The 15,262-nt window shown below is 36.1% G+C and overlaps 1 protein-coding gene across 1 annotated transcript in view; it reads right to left on the bottom strand.

The window, feature by feature from the left end:
• Positions 1 to 15,262, bottom strand: part of LOC114324638 (formin-like protein) — a 384,693-nt gene that overhangs the window by 135,602 nt on the left and 233,829 nt on the right. The window contains exon 3 of the mRNA XM_028272506.2: positions 2,027 to 2,113. Within this exon, the coding sequence (XP_028128307.1) occupies positions 2,027 to 2,113 (87 nt within the window). The remainder of the gene's footprint in view (positions 1 to 2,026; positions 2,114 to 15,262) is intronic.

The raw sequence follows: 15,262 nt of genomic DNA, 5'->3' as shown, positions 1-15,262 counted from the left end.
TTCTATAGTGTATTCAACGGATTTTTTAAAAATAAAATCCGTTTGTAAATAATCAACAAAATATCAGTTTATTTTTTATTTTTGTTAATTATGGTATAGTTAATAAAATTAAAGTTATGGGTTGTAACTAAGGGATAAATATTTAGGGGATGATTTTTTCTACGTCATATTAAAGTGTAAGTATTACATATGGAATATATCAGTTTTTGTCATATTCGAAAATCTGTATTCGTTCAAGAGATATTGCCTGGATAAATTAGTCTGGGACACATAACAAAAATAAAAAAATAAACTGATATTTTCTTGACTATTTACAAACCGATTTTACTTTTAAAAATCTGTTAAATAGACGATAGAAGACCACATCCAAAAGGGTGTATAAAACAATAGATAGAAGACCACATGTATACAGGGTGCTATTAAAAAAATAAAGTTAGGGGTTGTAACTAAGGGATGAATATTTAGGGGATGATTTTTTCTACGCCATATTAAAGTGTATTACAAATGGAATAGATCAGTTTTTGTCCTGTTCGAAAATCTCTATTCGTATAAGAGATATAGCCTGGATAAATTAGTCTGGGACACCCTGTATACTTCCCAGTTTAAAAAAACATAGAGACTGACTCTTTTTTTACATTTTATATGATTTTATATTGTAAATTATACCAAATGTGGCAGGCAATGAGGCAATGATCATAATATAAATATAATCAAATGATCAAATTGGAAACCTCCCACCGAGGTTTTAGTCACCCGATCAGTAGTTTCATTAAATGCGACGTAGTTCGTTTATTTTATTTTTACTGATTTTGAAACGTAAATGGTGAATTATAGAATGTTTTAAACATTCATACTGTTATTAACTTGTTAACATTAAAATAAAAATATAAGTCAGTTGAAGGTGATACATATGCAATTAATAAATAAAAAATACGCAATAAATATAATACAACTACTGATATTGAGGTGTCATAAATACAAGTATTTTTAATAATTTTAGTCTAATCACATGTTATTTATTTGCAGATTGAGTTTCATTGTATTCATGGGATTATCTTTAGACCAGAAGGTCAATAGAGATTCCTGAAAACGAGTAGCAGCATTTTAAGTACAAAGTTGGGGGACATAGGAATCCATCCTGGACAAGTTTACATATCAAAAACGAATACAATTATTGAAGAAGAAACAGAAAAAATCTACCAACAAATTTAAAAAATAATTCTTGGTACAAAAAACAGACACATAAATGTAGTAATGGGTGACTTTAACGCCAAAACAGGAAAAGACAAATTCGAAAACATAATATGAGTATATGCACTTTTTCTTACGACCAACGACTTCAGTCGTTGGAAAAACTCTGCAGCAAAAATACTCTTAAGGTACGTATCCATACATTGGTGCTCCGTGATCCGTGTAGCTGCTTAAATGGATACGCCATGAGCTCCCCTACATATAAACCGCAAACCGGTTGAATCCAAGAGGGTGAATGCCGAGCGGCGAGCACCAGCATATCCACTATGTGGAGCTGCTACACCGAGCACGGAGCAGCAACGTATGGATACGTATCTTAAGACATACAGATCTTTCGGTTAGCATTATGTAAAAGTCCTCGAGGCCACGGACCGCCTTAAAATCTACAATCTAATGTAGTAAGCAATGGCTAAATTATCGAACTTTAAAGGCACGTATCCATACAAGGGCGAACCACGCTCCGTGTAGCAGCTCGAATGGATACGCTATGAGCTCCCCTACATATAAACCGCAAACCGGTTGGTCGAAGAGGGTGAGCGTCGAAGAGGGTGAGCGTCGAGCGGGGTTCGCCGACGTATCCACTATGTGGAGCTGCTACACGGAGTGGGGTTCGCCCTTGTATGGATACGTGCCTTAAGATGAACCCGTGGGACATATTTTGTCATTAGTAACTGGTTGAGCTAGTCGTAAGAATTATGTAATCGTGAAAAAGTTACACAGGGAGACAGTCCACGCCCACTATCATGATCTCATAAAAAATAGTAATAAAACTTACCCTATGACTTCGAGATGCCTTAGGATCAAGATATGTGCGTAATTTATTTAAATAATAAGAAGGAGGGTCCTTGGCTTGAACCATTTCCTGAAAAATAAAAAAAATATATAAATCACTTATGAATATAAATAAAATAAATACGCTATTTATTTATAATATCTTAATAAAGCAATAAAATATACAGGGCATACTAAATATGTAAAATAACTTCTTTGTTTGGCAGATAAAAACACTTAAATTTTAACTTAAAATTCTTTACAACATTCAATGATTGCAATAATTTGGAAAATCCATTTTTCTACAACCACTATTCAAAGTGCACTTTTCTGCACGGTTTTATGTTAGCAAACTTGATATTTTCTCACAGTATAAGATATTTGACATTAGTGTGCAGAAAAGTGACGTTTCTGTGCCGCAAAGTGACGTTTCTGTGCCGCAAAGTTCTTTTCTGCACAGTTGACTACCTCATTCTGAGTAACGTTATATTCTGTTTACATCCGTGGACTACCGCATTCTGAGTAACGTTATATTCTGTTTACATCCGTGGTTAAACTTTAGACAAATATATAACCTATAAGACAATTATTATATTTAACTATAGCATAGAAACTAAATTATGGATGTTACAACTGTTTTATTTTACAATTTTATTCTTATTAAACATTTTATAATTATCAAATTTAGCAACCTGTGCAAGAGACGTCGAATGAAGTAGGTTTTGTGTAAATCCGTGACTGCATAAATATAATGTAAATAATGTGTAATAATTGTTTAAATTTAAACAAATTAAGGCGGTGCATTAATTTTTTAACTGATTTCTGTGCAATTTATTTAGGTATAAGGAATTTAAATTGATTAGTAGGTATTAATTAAATACAGTTTAAAATTTATCACATAGGTACCTATTATAATTAATCGTCGTTTGGAAATTGTGATTTTTATTTTTAGGAAAAACTGTGCTTGTAGAAAAAGTATAGTGTGAAACACGCGCAGAAAGGTAATTTCCCACTCGTTTGAATTGCGGCACTCGCTTGCGCTCGTACCGCAACTTTTCAAACTCGTGAGAAATTAGTACCTTTCTGCACTTGTTGCACAATATACTATTGGATACTGAGTTATCTTGGACTCAATACTCGAAAAAAATTTTGGAGTTCTGAACTCGATTCTTAATATCTGTACGGTTTCACTTGATTTTTCCAAAAGTACTGGAAAGAAATATAATGTATGTGTTTTTTTTAAGTACGCCCTTTAAAATCACTCAACCCCCCTTTACATTAAAGATTTTGGGGGTTGTGTCCGCCCCCGATAGAGGGTTGATGTAATTTAGTTGAAAACTGGTCTACAATACTGGTATCTTCAATATAGGTTTTAACTAAATAGTCACTAAACTTAACCACTCTTTCATTTTCTTGTTAAATTGCAACAAGATCTATGGCAAAGCAATCCCCAGCGTCCTCTGCTTTAAGAAAGAGTAAACCAAATATATGAGTAAGATATTTAGTTATATCTGTTTCTGCACCGTTTTTTAACTGATATTCGATATTAACTGGGTTTTGCAAACAACTTGGTATTCGCAAACAACTTGGTTTTGCCGAGATATTTTCAACTGCTTTAATTTTCACTAAATTACTTAAAGTTTGTCTGTTAAGAACATCTTTATTTTATGGATAAAAGCACTATTTGGCAACAATGTTTAAATTTCAGAAAAAATAATATCCTTAAATCATACTTTATTGTAAAATCGCTCGGGAGTGAATTCGAATAGTGTCGGGAGTGAACTTCTTCTTCTTCTTGACTGGCTTTACAACTCGGGGTGAGTCCTCGCCGCATCCACTATGGCCCTCCATCGTCTGCGATCTTGCGCTTCGATTTGCCATTGTTGTACCCCAATCCTAGATAGATCGGTTTCAACATCCTCCTTCCATCTTTTTCTGGGACGGCCCACTGATCTTCTACCGTCTGGTCTCTCGAAGAACACTGTCTTTAGCACTCTGTCTTCCTCTGACCTTACTACATGACCTGCCCATCTTATCCGATTAGCTTTTATATGTCTGACGATGTTTTCCGTACCATATAGAGTCACCAATTCAGCATTGCGGCGCCTTCTCCACTCTCCTGTCAATTCATCTATTTGAGGACCAAATATCATTCTGAGGACTTTCCTTTCAAATATCAGCAATTTATTTATTTCTCGCTGATGTAGAGTCCATGTTTCACTCCCATATGTAACAACTGGGCGAATAATTGACATGTACAGTCTTAATTTAGATTGTCTTTTCAGCAGCTTAGATCTTAATAACGATGATAGGGAGTATAATGCTCTATTTCCCGCAGCTATTCTTGCTGAGACCTCTTTTTCTATGTGATTGTCCTCTGTGATTACTGCTCCCAGATATTTAAACTCTTTTACTACTTCAAAGTTGTGGTCATTAATAGTTACGTTCTGCCTAACTCTTGGTCTTGGATTTTTGGTCACCAGCATATATTTCGTCTTCTCTTCATTTATTGGAAGGCCCAGGTTACCTGTTTCCTCCTCGAGCTGTGAAAACACCTCTCTTACGTCTCTTGTAGAATGAGCGACTGCATCTAGATCATCGGCAAAGGCCAACAATAGTTTTGATCCTCGATTTGCGAATCCCCCTGTTAGTTCAGACGATATTTTACTTATTGCGTATTCTAAAGCCAAATTGAATAGCAATGGTGATAAAGGGTCTCCTTGTCTAAGCCCTGATGTTATACTAAATGGCATCGATGTTCTGTTTCCTATCTTACCTGTGCATATGAGTCTGCCACGCACATTTGAGTGAGCTGCACTAATTTTCTTGGTATTCCCATTTCTAGCATTGCTAGCCATAGTCTGCTTCTTTTTATCGAGTCATATGCTTGCTGGAAATCTACGAAGATTTGGTGTACATCTCGGTTGAATTCCCAGTTTTTTTCTAATATTTGTCGGATGGTAAATATTTGATCTATTGTTGACCTTCCACTTCGAAAGCCGCATTGGTAGTCGCCTAGAATATCTTCCGAATACGGAGTGAGTCTCTTTAGTAAGATAATTGATAGAATCTTATACGCTGTACTAATAAGCGATATGCCTCTGTAGTTTCGGAATTGCTCTTTATTTCCCTTCTTATGTATGGGTATTATAACGCTTCCATTTCATTCTCTAGGCATTTTCTGCTGTTGCCATACTCTGAGAATAATGTCATACAATTTTTGATGTAAAACGTTTCCTCCTTTTTTTATCAATTCTCCATTTATACCATCATTTCCTGGTGCTTTGTGATCTTTAAGAGATGCTATTGCATTCTTTACTTCTTGGAGTGTTGGTGGTGGTATTTCCACATCTGCAGAATGAAATGTAGTCTCTGATTCCTCCATCTCACTTTCAATATTTAGTAAATTCCGAAAGTATTCCTTCCATCGCTCTACGATTTCTGTTTCCATCATTATCAGTTCACCTGCTTCATTTCTCATAGCTTGTGTTACCCCAACATTTCCACCTTGTCTGACTGTCTTCACTTCCCTAAAGAATTTTCTTATTTGATTCCTCTCGCCACTTATTTCCATTACTCGTATTTGCTGTTCTATGTAGCTTCTCTTTTTAGTTCTGAGTAGTTGCCTTGTCTGTGCCCTCGTTCTGCGAAAATCTGCTTTGTTCTCATCTGTAGGGTTTTGTAGCATTTTCATTCTTTTGTGAGTTTTTGTTTCCAGCATTTCTTCGCATTGTTTGTCAAACCATTTCTGTTTTGGGCGACTCCTCTTTTTCCCAATGGTTTCTTTCGCTGCTTGTTCTATCACTGATGCCACTCGCTGCCATGCATCTCCTAGGTCTATATTTTGGTCTTCCTCTCCCAGCAATTGAAATCTGTTGCTTATGGCTACTTGGTACTCCAGTTCTTTATTTGGTGTTTGAAGAGCTTCTATGTCCCATCTTTCTCTTTGTTCTTGTTGCTCCATCTTCTGTACTGATATTCGTGTTCTCAACTTTTATTTCACAAGAAAATGATCACTATCGCTGTCAGCTCCTCTCATACTTCGTGTATTAATAATGCTACTAGAGTGTCTTGCATCAATGAGGACATGATCTATTTGGTTACGTGTTCTTCCATCATTTGACACCCATGTGACCTTGTAAATGTCCTTTCTTTCAAATTGGGTGGATTTAATAATCATGTTATTAGATATTGCGAATTGTGTTAGCCGGTGTCCATTATCATTTGTTGTATCGTGTAGGCTATGTTTACCAATTACTTCTCTTAAATAGTCTTCCTTACCTAGTTTAGCATTACAGTCCCCCATTACTATTTTGATGTCATGTTTTGGCGCTGCTTTATACTGTTGGTCTAGTAATTCGTAAAATTCGTCCTTCCTATCTTCTTCGGCATCTTCTGTTGGGGCATAAATTGAGAATATAGTGAGATTGAACCACTTACCTTTGAGTCTAATATAGCAGATACGTTCGTTTATTGGCTTGAAATCTATCACTGCCGTTTTCAATCTTTTTGCAATTACGAATCCACATCCGTATTCATGTCTGTTCTCATTACCCGACCAAAAGACTATAACATCTTCCATTTCTAAATTTCCCGTTGCTGTCCATCTTATTTCCTGTATTGCTGTTATATCCATGTTATATTCTTGCAGTTGTCTAATGGCTCTTGTCGCTATTCCAGGTCTGTACCAACTTAACACATTCCACGTACCTATGCAAATATCCTTATTCCGTTGCGTGTGTCGTTTATATCGAGTATCCGTCTTGTTCCGAGGCAATAGTTTCTGTTTCGTGGCTTCAAAATTTTCATATGTACGGGACGCCGGCCCATAGCACAACCCCCTTTTCGGAGGACCATTTCACCCGCTCTCGTCCGTTCCCGACCCCACTTTCCACCCGGGTTTGATACCGGATCTCAGGCGGGGTTGCTCGGTTTAACAGGAGGTACCAGCGTGAAGGTGAGAGTCGGATTTGAGTAGAAGAGGCTAAGTGGAGTAAACTGGAATCAACTCCATATATTCGCATTCTACCCCTTTACCCCCCGGTAAACTAGTCGGGACTAAAAAGTCGGGAGTGAACTCGACTAATAAAATAACTACCTGCTCAAGACGGGAGTGAACTCAAAAGTGCCCACAAAATGTCCGCCTCACAAATAAATTTGACGTGGTTTTGCATATTTTAGATTTCCTGTAGGGCATATAGTAGTAGCGGATAGATACACTTATACGATCCCGGTGTAAGTCAGATCTATTTCAGGGACGCGACCCTGCTCACGCAAGCCATGGCTATCCCCCAAACCCAAATAGGGGAGGTCATGTCCCGATCCAAGTTTCCTACCAAATATCCAAAAATCCATTCCGATTATCCAACCCACAGGAGTAAACCTAATGCACCAGAAAAATCATTGGGGAAGGCAACGGGAAACCACTCCAATTATTTCTCCCGAGTAAAGTTAACATGGCGCAATCCAAACATAATCAGAGTATTACTGATCATGGATCTCGGAAACCAAGATCCGGCAGGGAAGGGTGCGCACCAGACTGTAGGGCCTTCCCGGTCGTCACCACACGAAACCCCTACAATTTAAAAAGTACGACAACTTTAAAGATGTCTAGCAGTACATTTAGATTAGGCACATGGAATGTTAAAAGCCTCTATGAAGCAGGCAAGCTCAGTAACTTAGTTCAAGAGGTTAAACGCTTAAAAATTGATATAATGGGCATCAGTGAGCTCCGCTGGCCTGGAGCGGGAACATGTGAACAAGATGAAGGCACACTATACTATTCTGGAAGTGTAGAAGATGACGTATATCATAGGAATCGAGTTGGCATATTTATAACATGTGTGAACGACAGACTAGCGATACTCCAATTAAATAGTAAACCATTTAATGTCAATGTTATCCAGATATATGCCCCTACTTCAGAAAAGAAATATGACAATGATGTTGAATCATTCTATAGTCAATTAAAACAGACACTTAACCATCTAAAAAGGAACGAAATCACATATATTATTGGAGATTTTAACGCGAAAATTGGTCAAGGACGAAGATCTGACCTGATAGGTGAATATGGACTAGGGGAGAGCAATGAAAGAGGCGATAGATTATACCAGTTCTGTCAAGAACATGACATGATAATCGCAAATACATGGTTCAAATTACACAAAAGAAGATTATATACATGGAAGGGACCAGGAGATAACTCACTTTATATAATTAGAAATCAGATAGATTATATTCTAGTAAGAAATTTAAGAATGGTGTCAAGAGATCAACGACATATCCTGGTGCAGATATCGGTTCAGACCATAATCCTCTAATAGCTGACATCCAAGTGAAGCTCAAAAAAGTCGAAGAAAGCCCCAAAACACCAAAATTACATATATCAGCATCCAACAAAACGCTAATAGAAAATGAACTGAATAATCAGCTAAAGAATTCAACAAATGAAAACAATACAGAAATATGGAACACGTTTAAAGATCTCACCTCGAAAGTAATGGAAAAATATACAACAACGATGCAGAGGCACAAAAAACAACAATGGATGACTGATGAAATCCTGGAATTGATGGAGCAGAGAAGAAAACTGAAAGATAACAAAACAGAATACAAAGAAAAACAGAAACTAATTAAACAAAAGATAAAGGTAGCTAAAGAAAAATGGATGGAGGATAAATGCAAGGAATTAGAAAAGTTGAATGAAAAACATGATACGTTTAATATGTTTAAAAAAGTTAGAGAAGTAGCTGGTCTTTATCATAAGAAAACTCCACATACTATAACCGATTCGTCGAAAAATGATAATAGACGAACACGAAATTCGAACTACCTGGTATAATTATATAAATGAACTGTATAATGATGATAGACCCGAAGAACTGGAGACTTTAGATGAAGGTGAAGGACCAGAAATACTGAAATCAGAAATACTACATGCTATAAAATTGGCAAAAAACAAGAAAGCCGTTGATCCCGACAACATACCCACAGAAATGTTAAAGCTCATAAATGAGGAAAACATTGGAATACTAGTCAAACTTTTCAATGATGTTTATTCGACTGGTGATATCCCTGACGATTGGTTAAAGTCCGAATTCAAAACCCTACCAAAAAAACAACGTCCAAAAAACTGTAGCGATTATAGAATGATGAGCCTCATGAGCCACACTTTAAAAATCTTTCTACGTATCATTCACAGTAGAATCAGAGATAAATGTGAAGAAGACCAGGATGAAACACAATTTGGCTTCAGAAATGGACTGGGAACCTGGAACGCACTCTTTGCACTAAATGTGTTATTGCAGAAATGCCGAGATCAAAGGAAAGATGTCTTTGCTGTATTTATTGACTATGAGAAGGCCTTTGATCGAGTACAACATCACAAATTAATTAAAATATTAAAGGATAAAGGAGTTGATAGTCAAGATGTACGAATCATAGAAAAATTATACTGGCGTCAAACAGCGACAGCTTGCATAAATCGAAAATCAACAGAAATATGCAAAATACAAAGAGGTGTCAGACAGGGTTGTATACTGTCCCCACTGTTATTCAATTTATATTCAGATAGAATATTTAAGGAAGCGCTGCATAATTTGGAATGGGGTGTGAAAGTTATTGGAATTCTGATAAATACAATCAGATATGCAGACGATACAGTTATTTTAAGTGATGATATAAATGGATTACAACACCTTTTAAATGCCATTGACACAGTGGGAAGAGAGTTTGGCCTAAATATAAACTGTTCAAAAACAAAATACATGGTATTTAGCCGTTTGGCCCATCAAGATTCACGGTTATATGTTGATGGTCATATAATTCAAAGAGTACCCAGTTTTAAATATCTTGGTTACCATATTACTGAACAACTAGATCCAGATAAAGAGATAAAATGTAGAATCGAGATAGCCCGCACGACATTTTTAAAAATGAGGTCATTCTTCTGTAATGATGCCTTGCAAATTCAACTTCGAAAGCGCATGATTAAGTGTTACATTTGGTCAGTCCTCTTGTATGGTGTCGAAGCATGGACATTAAAAATATCCACCATTAACCGTTTGGAGGCCTTTGAAATGTGGCTGCACAGACGTATACTGAAAATACCATGGACGGCTATGCTGACAAATGTGGCAGTCCTTAAGAGAGCAAATGCTACCCGCGAGCTGCTTGATAATATCAAATATAGAAAGATGGCCTATTTTGGACACGTAGGAAGGGGAGACCGGTATAATATTCTTCAACTTATTATGATGGGTAAAATCGAAGGACGCAGAGGAATTGGTAGAAAGCAGGCCTCTTGGTTGAAGAATATCCGGGAGTGGACAGGAATAAAGAAAGCATAACACCTATTTAGAATAGCTCGAGACAGAGACAGTTTGGCCATGTTAATCGCCAACGTCAAGGGGACTTGATAGGGCACGTTAAGAAGATAGGGCATATGGCCTATTTCGCAATTTTTCAATTTTTAATCGCTTATATGTAAAAAACTATCGATTTTTAGAGAAAAGTCACTAAAGACCTTTTCTGTTTGGAATGATCCAAAATACCTAAAAAAACTTTTTTCCATCCAAAAAAAATAATTTTAGGAAAAAAAAAACAAAAAAAAAAACGTTTAAAAAATTGTTGATCATCTTTTGGTCCTGGCAACATGCAAATTTGTTAAAAGGAGTCCTTTTTGAGTAAGATTGTGTAAAAAATCCGAATCAGAATATTTTTCCTAGCGGATGCGCAATTCGCAGTGGCTTTCTGGACTATAGTTATTACGTTCTTTGGTTTATGTAAATTATTTTTTACCGCTTTTTAATTCAAGCATTCACTGTTCCCGTTTATCAAATGTAAACTAGATAACCGTCATTAAAATAAAGTACACAGGAAATTATTTACCTAATCCGACCACAAAAGAAATACAGTACCCATTGACTATCTCTTTCGGTGACCGCATTTCCTCGACATTATCTCAATTTTACGTGTGCTACTAAAACTGATCTAATAGTCATATCTCGTGTCGCGTGTAATCCTATATAAATATAATTTTTATTATGCAAGCCGAAAGCGAAAGTGTAACGAAAAAATAACTTGTCTCAGATTCATTTGACACAAAAAGCAAAAATGATTACTTTTACATAAAATTAAACAATTTTATACGATTTATATAGAATCATAGGCGTAACCAGGGGGGTTTGGGGGTTATAACCCCCCATTGGAATGTACTTTGAGCTCTATACGCTTAACATCATACCCCTCGGAGACCTTCCAGTAGTTGTTTCCAGTTTCAGTGGTTGTAACCCCCCTTAAGATTATCCTGGTTACGCCTATGTATAGAATTCAAAGAATCAGGATAATAACTTAGATACTTCTTCTTCTTCTTTTTGTGTAGACATGACTGTGTCTCTTTTTTCAGTGTGCCTCCAGTAAGTTGCCATTCCACCGTTTTCGTGGTCTTACCACTGACGCCGTCCTATTGGGGAACCGTCCCTCGCCGCCCTTACTACTATAGTTGTTGTCATTCGGCTTATGTGGTCGACGCATTCTACTCTTCTGTTTATTACCCAATTAATAATGTTTTCCACCTTGCATCTCCATCATCTGTATGTAGGTACTTCCAGCTCTGCCCCATAGTGTCTTACCATCGATTTTTCGAAGGGTTTTTGTTCTCTCTGTAATATCATTTGTAGGGTCTGTTCTGTTTCTTTTTCAATCTCTGTTGTTTTTTGATATTTATCATCATGATCATTTTGATTTCGACCTTTTGTTACCACACTGTATGTCTTATTACCAGTAACGTTCTGTGCTTGTTTTCTTTCACCAACATTTGACTTGGTTTCAGTTGACCTTCTGTCTGGAGGGTGTGGGAAATTCGTCTTTTTCAGACTTCTGTTTTTTACCTTCTGTATTTTATTTGCGACGATACATCCTCGGTAGGTGGTAGGATGGTTTTCGCCGCAATGGAAACATTTTGGTTTAACATTTTCAGGTTTGTCGCAATCTTTAATAAGATGATTTTTTGGTCATTTAACACACCTTGGTCCTTTAGCACAGAACTTCCATGTGTGACCATATGTTTGACATCGTTTGTATTGCGGTATTAGTTTGGAATTTTTAAAAGGCTGAATTTCAACTCTTGTTTCTAGGATATCCGTTATCCCACATAGTTTGTCGATATCTTCGTCTGGTTTGAAGGTTAACATAAACATGTCTAATGGCTGTTTGGTTGGCCACCTTAGCTTCTTAACTGCGTCTATGGCTTTATAGCCTCTCCTTTGCAGATCTTCAACAATTTTTTGGACGAACAAGAGTGCACTCGGCTGTTTTCAACATTCTTTTTATTCTCTTTGTATCAGGTCGTGTTGCTGCCGCGTATGTCATTATTGGTCTTGACATGACTATCTGTTTTTTCAATGTGCCTCTAGTAAGTTTCGTTCCATCGTTTTCGTGGTCTTCTCACAGATCACGAGATTTGTTAGATCGTCTTCCTCCTATTGGGGAACCTTTTCTCGCCGTCATTACTACTCTATTTTATATTCGGTTTATGTGGTCATTTCACTCTACTCTTTTCCTTCTTACCCAGTTATTAATGTTTACCTTGCATCTCCGTCGTATATCTGTACTTCTACCTCTGTCCCATAGTATCTTACTATCGATTTTTCCAAGGGTTTTCATCTCTGCTGTTTCTAGCACTCTTTTTTTCTCTCTTTGTATCAGCTCGTGTTTCTGCCGCGTATATAATTATTGGTTTGATGACTGTTTTGTAAATTCTGCCTTTCACTTCTTTTCCGATGTTTTTATTTCTCCATATTGTTTCATTCGGGCAACCTGCGGCTCTGTTTGCTCTATTCACTTGATCTTCCACTTCTGTTTCGAGCTTTCCATAGCTAGATAGTGTAATGCCTAGATATTTAAACTTTACATTTAAATAAACTTATATTTAAATTTTGATACTGATAAAATAAATAAATAAATTATGGTCAATTATATTACAGTACGGCTGAGACAGATAATTGGATAGAAATAGTAAAGCAAATTACATGACGCCAGTGCATACTTACGAAGGAGAGAAAAGATCAAATAAAAACTACGCATTTTCTTTATGTGCCTTCTCCGTGACAGAGGTTCGCAATGATCATGGCTATTCTGATATTTGGAAACTGTCATAACGGACCAACTAGAGATAGAACAGAATAGCAATGACTAAAACTACTTTTATGAAAATGAAAGTAATTTCTTTGCAATGATCATCTCAGTTTAGAACTAAGACAAACAATGGTTAAGTTCTATGTTTGGTGTGTACTTTTGTATCGTGCAGAAATGTGGACACTAAAAGTATCGATCAGAATTGAAGCAAGTTATGGACTCACACACAGCAAAGTTATGGAGTCATAAAATTTATACCCTCGCAGCGGATTTTTGCAGGTTTGTTAAAAATATTTACAATTAACTGGTAATATTGTGCGACAAATTTTTAAGGGTAGGTAAGTACGCCAGTTGTCGAACGCATCAAAATTTAGACGGGCGCGCGAGCTTTCCCCAACACGACTCTACCTTATCGGCAGAGTCTACGAGAAGTGTACGGTAAATTGAAGCTGTAATTACAAAGAAACAAATATATATGTCTTTGTACTCACTTTATAACGCTTAAAGAATTACGGGATCTGGATTTCAAGCATATTTTTTTTAATTCTCGTATCAAAGTTACGCGTGAAGTTAGCCGTATTGATGACAGTTGGAGAAACGTCTGCCACCCGTTTAGACACCTGTATATATACGAAACGCCCCCTACTGAAAATTTTTCGTATTAGACAAGTTGTCTGATTCGACATGACTAACTTTATAGACGAAGTCTTCATGAGGGAGGTAATCATGATTTTTTTAAGTGTGGGTCATTCATTAGTCATTGTCAATGAAAATTACATATTGGTAGTTTTGATATTTTGATTATTTTAAGTCTATTCCTTAGCTATAATATTTTTACGAACTTATAATATAAACTATTTATTTTTTTACGTATATCGTTAAAGTTTGTTATTAATTTCAGTTGCTTGACAACTAAAGTATGTTAAATGGTTTAACATAAATATTTGTTCTGCATTTATCTACAATGAGTAATTTTTTATCTATATAGTGTCAATGTCAGGCCACCTAGCTACATTCAGTGACCTCAAAAAAATTGATATGGCATGAAAGAGAAAATGATAGTTAAACTGAAGACAATAAATCATTCCACTACCCAGTCAGAAAATTTAAATACAAATTTTGAGCTACATCGTAAGGCACCTGTTTCATATTGAGTCACATTACTTTATGGAATATTGTATTTAAATATTGTTAACGGAATATGGGTATAAGTTAGTTAACTTTTACTTGATATCTCCTTTCGGTGGCGCCCAAAATCCCGACAGCCAAAATCCCGACGGCCAAAACACCGACACGCCAGAATCCCGACAGGCCAAAATCCCGACATGCAACAATCCTCGCATAAGTAAAAATTCCGACCACTACATTTTGAATATTTATTGTTTCCTTTTCAAATGCAATACCAAATCATATTATAGAGTATTGAAATTGAAAAATTAATTACTTACTAATAAGTACGGGTACTAATTATTATGTATTTTTAAAGAAAAAAATATTAAACACTTAATTTTACAATATAAAAGCTATACTTACTGAAATGGAAGGTTGTGACATGATAATATCTATTATATGAAAGTAAACTTGAATTCAGGATTTGATTATACATTATATTATTGGACTATATTATATTGGCAAAAAATAATTTAATTCATATACCCATGTTAGAAATTTTATTTAGAAAATTTGTTCATATTAAACGGTAAATACTTTTGTTTAGTAACAAAAAATAAAAAACAGATGGCCATAAACAAAAAACAAGAAATAAATATAATTATATGTTAAAAAAAACTTATCAAACCTGTCGGGATTCTGGCCTGTCGGGATTTTGGCCTGTCGGGATTCTGGCGTGTCGGATTTTGGCCGTCGGGATTGTGGCTGTCGGGATTTTGGCTGTCGGGATTTTGGCTGTCGGGATTTTGGCTGTCGGGATTTTGGGATAGACCCGTTCTGAATTAAATCGATAGCCAACTGTTTTAGTAAGCCAAGTTATACAGAATAATTTTGCTTGTAAATGCGAAATCTATTTAATACAATGAGAAGTCTTAGAACTGGGTAAGAGAGAAGTCAGAGTAGAAGCCAGAGAATTGTGTAATAACCAAAC

The sequence above is a fragment of the Diabrotica virgifera genome, chromosome 2, assembly GCF_917563875.1.
Source record: "Diabrotica virgifera virgifera chromosome 2, PGI_DIABVI_V3a".
Lineage (NCBI taxonomy): Eukaryota > Metazoa > Arthropoda > Insecta > Coleoptera > Chrysomelidae > Diabrotica > Diabrotica virgifera.
Note: the sequence above shows the minus strand (reverse complement) of the source record. Positions and strands in the feature narration are given on the sequence as shown.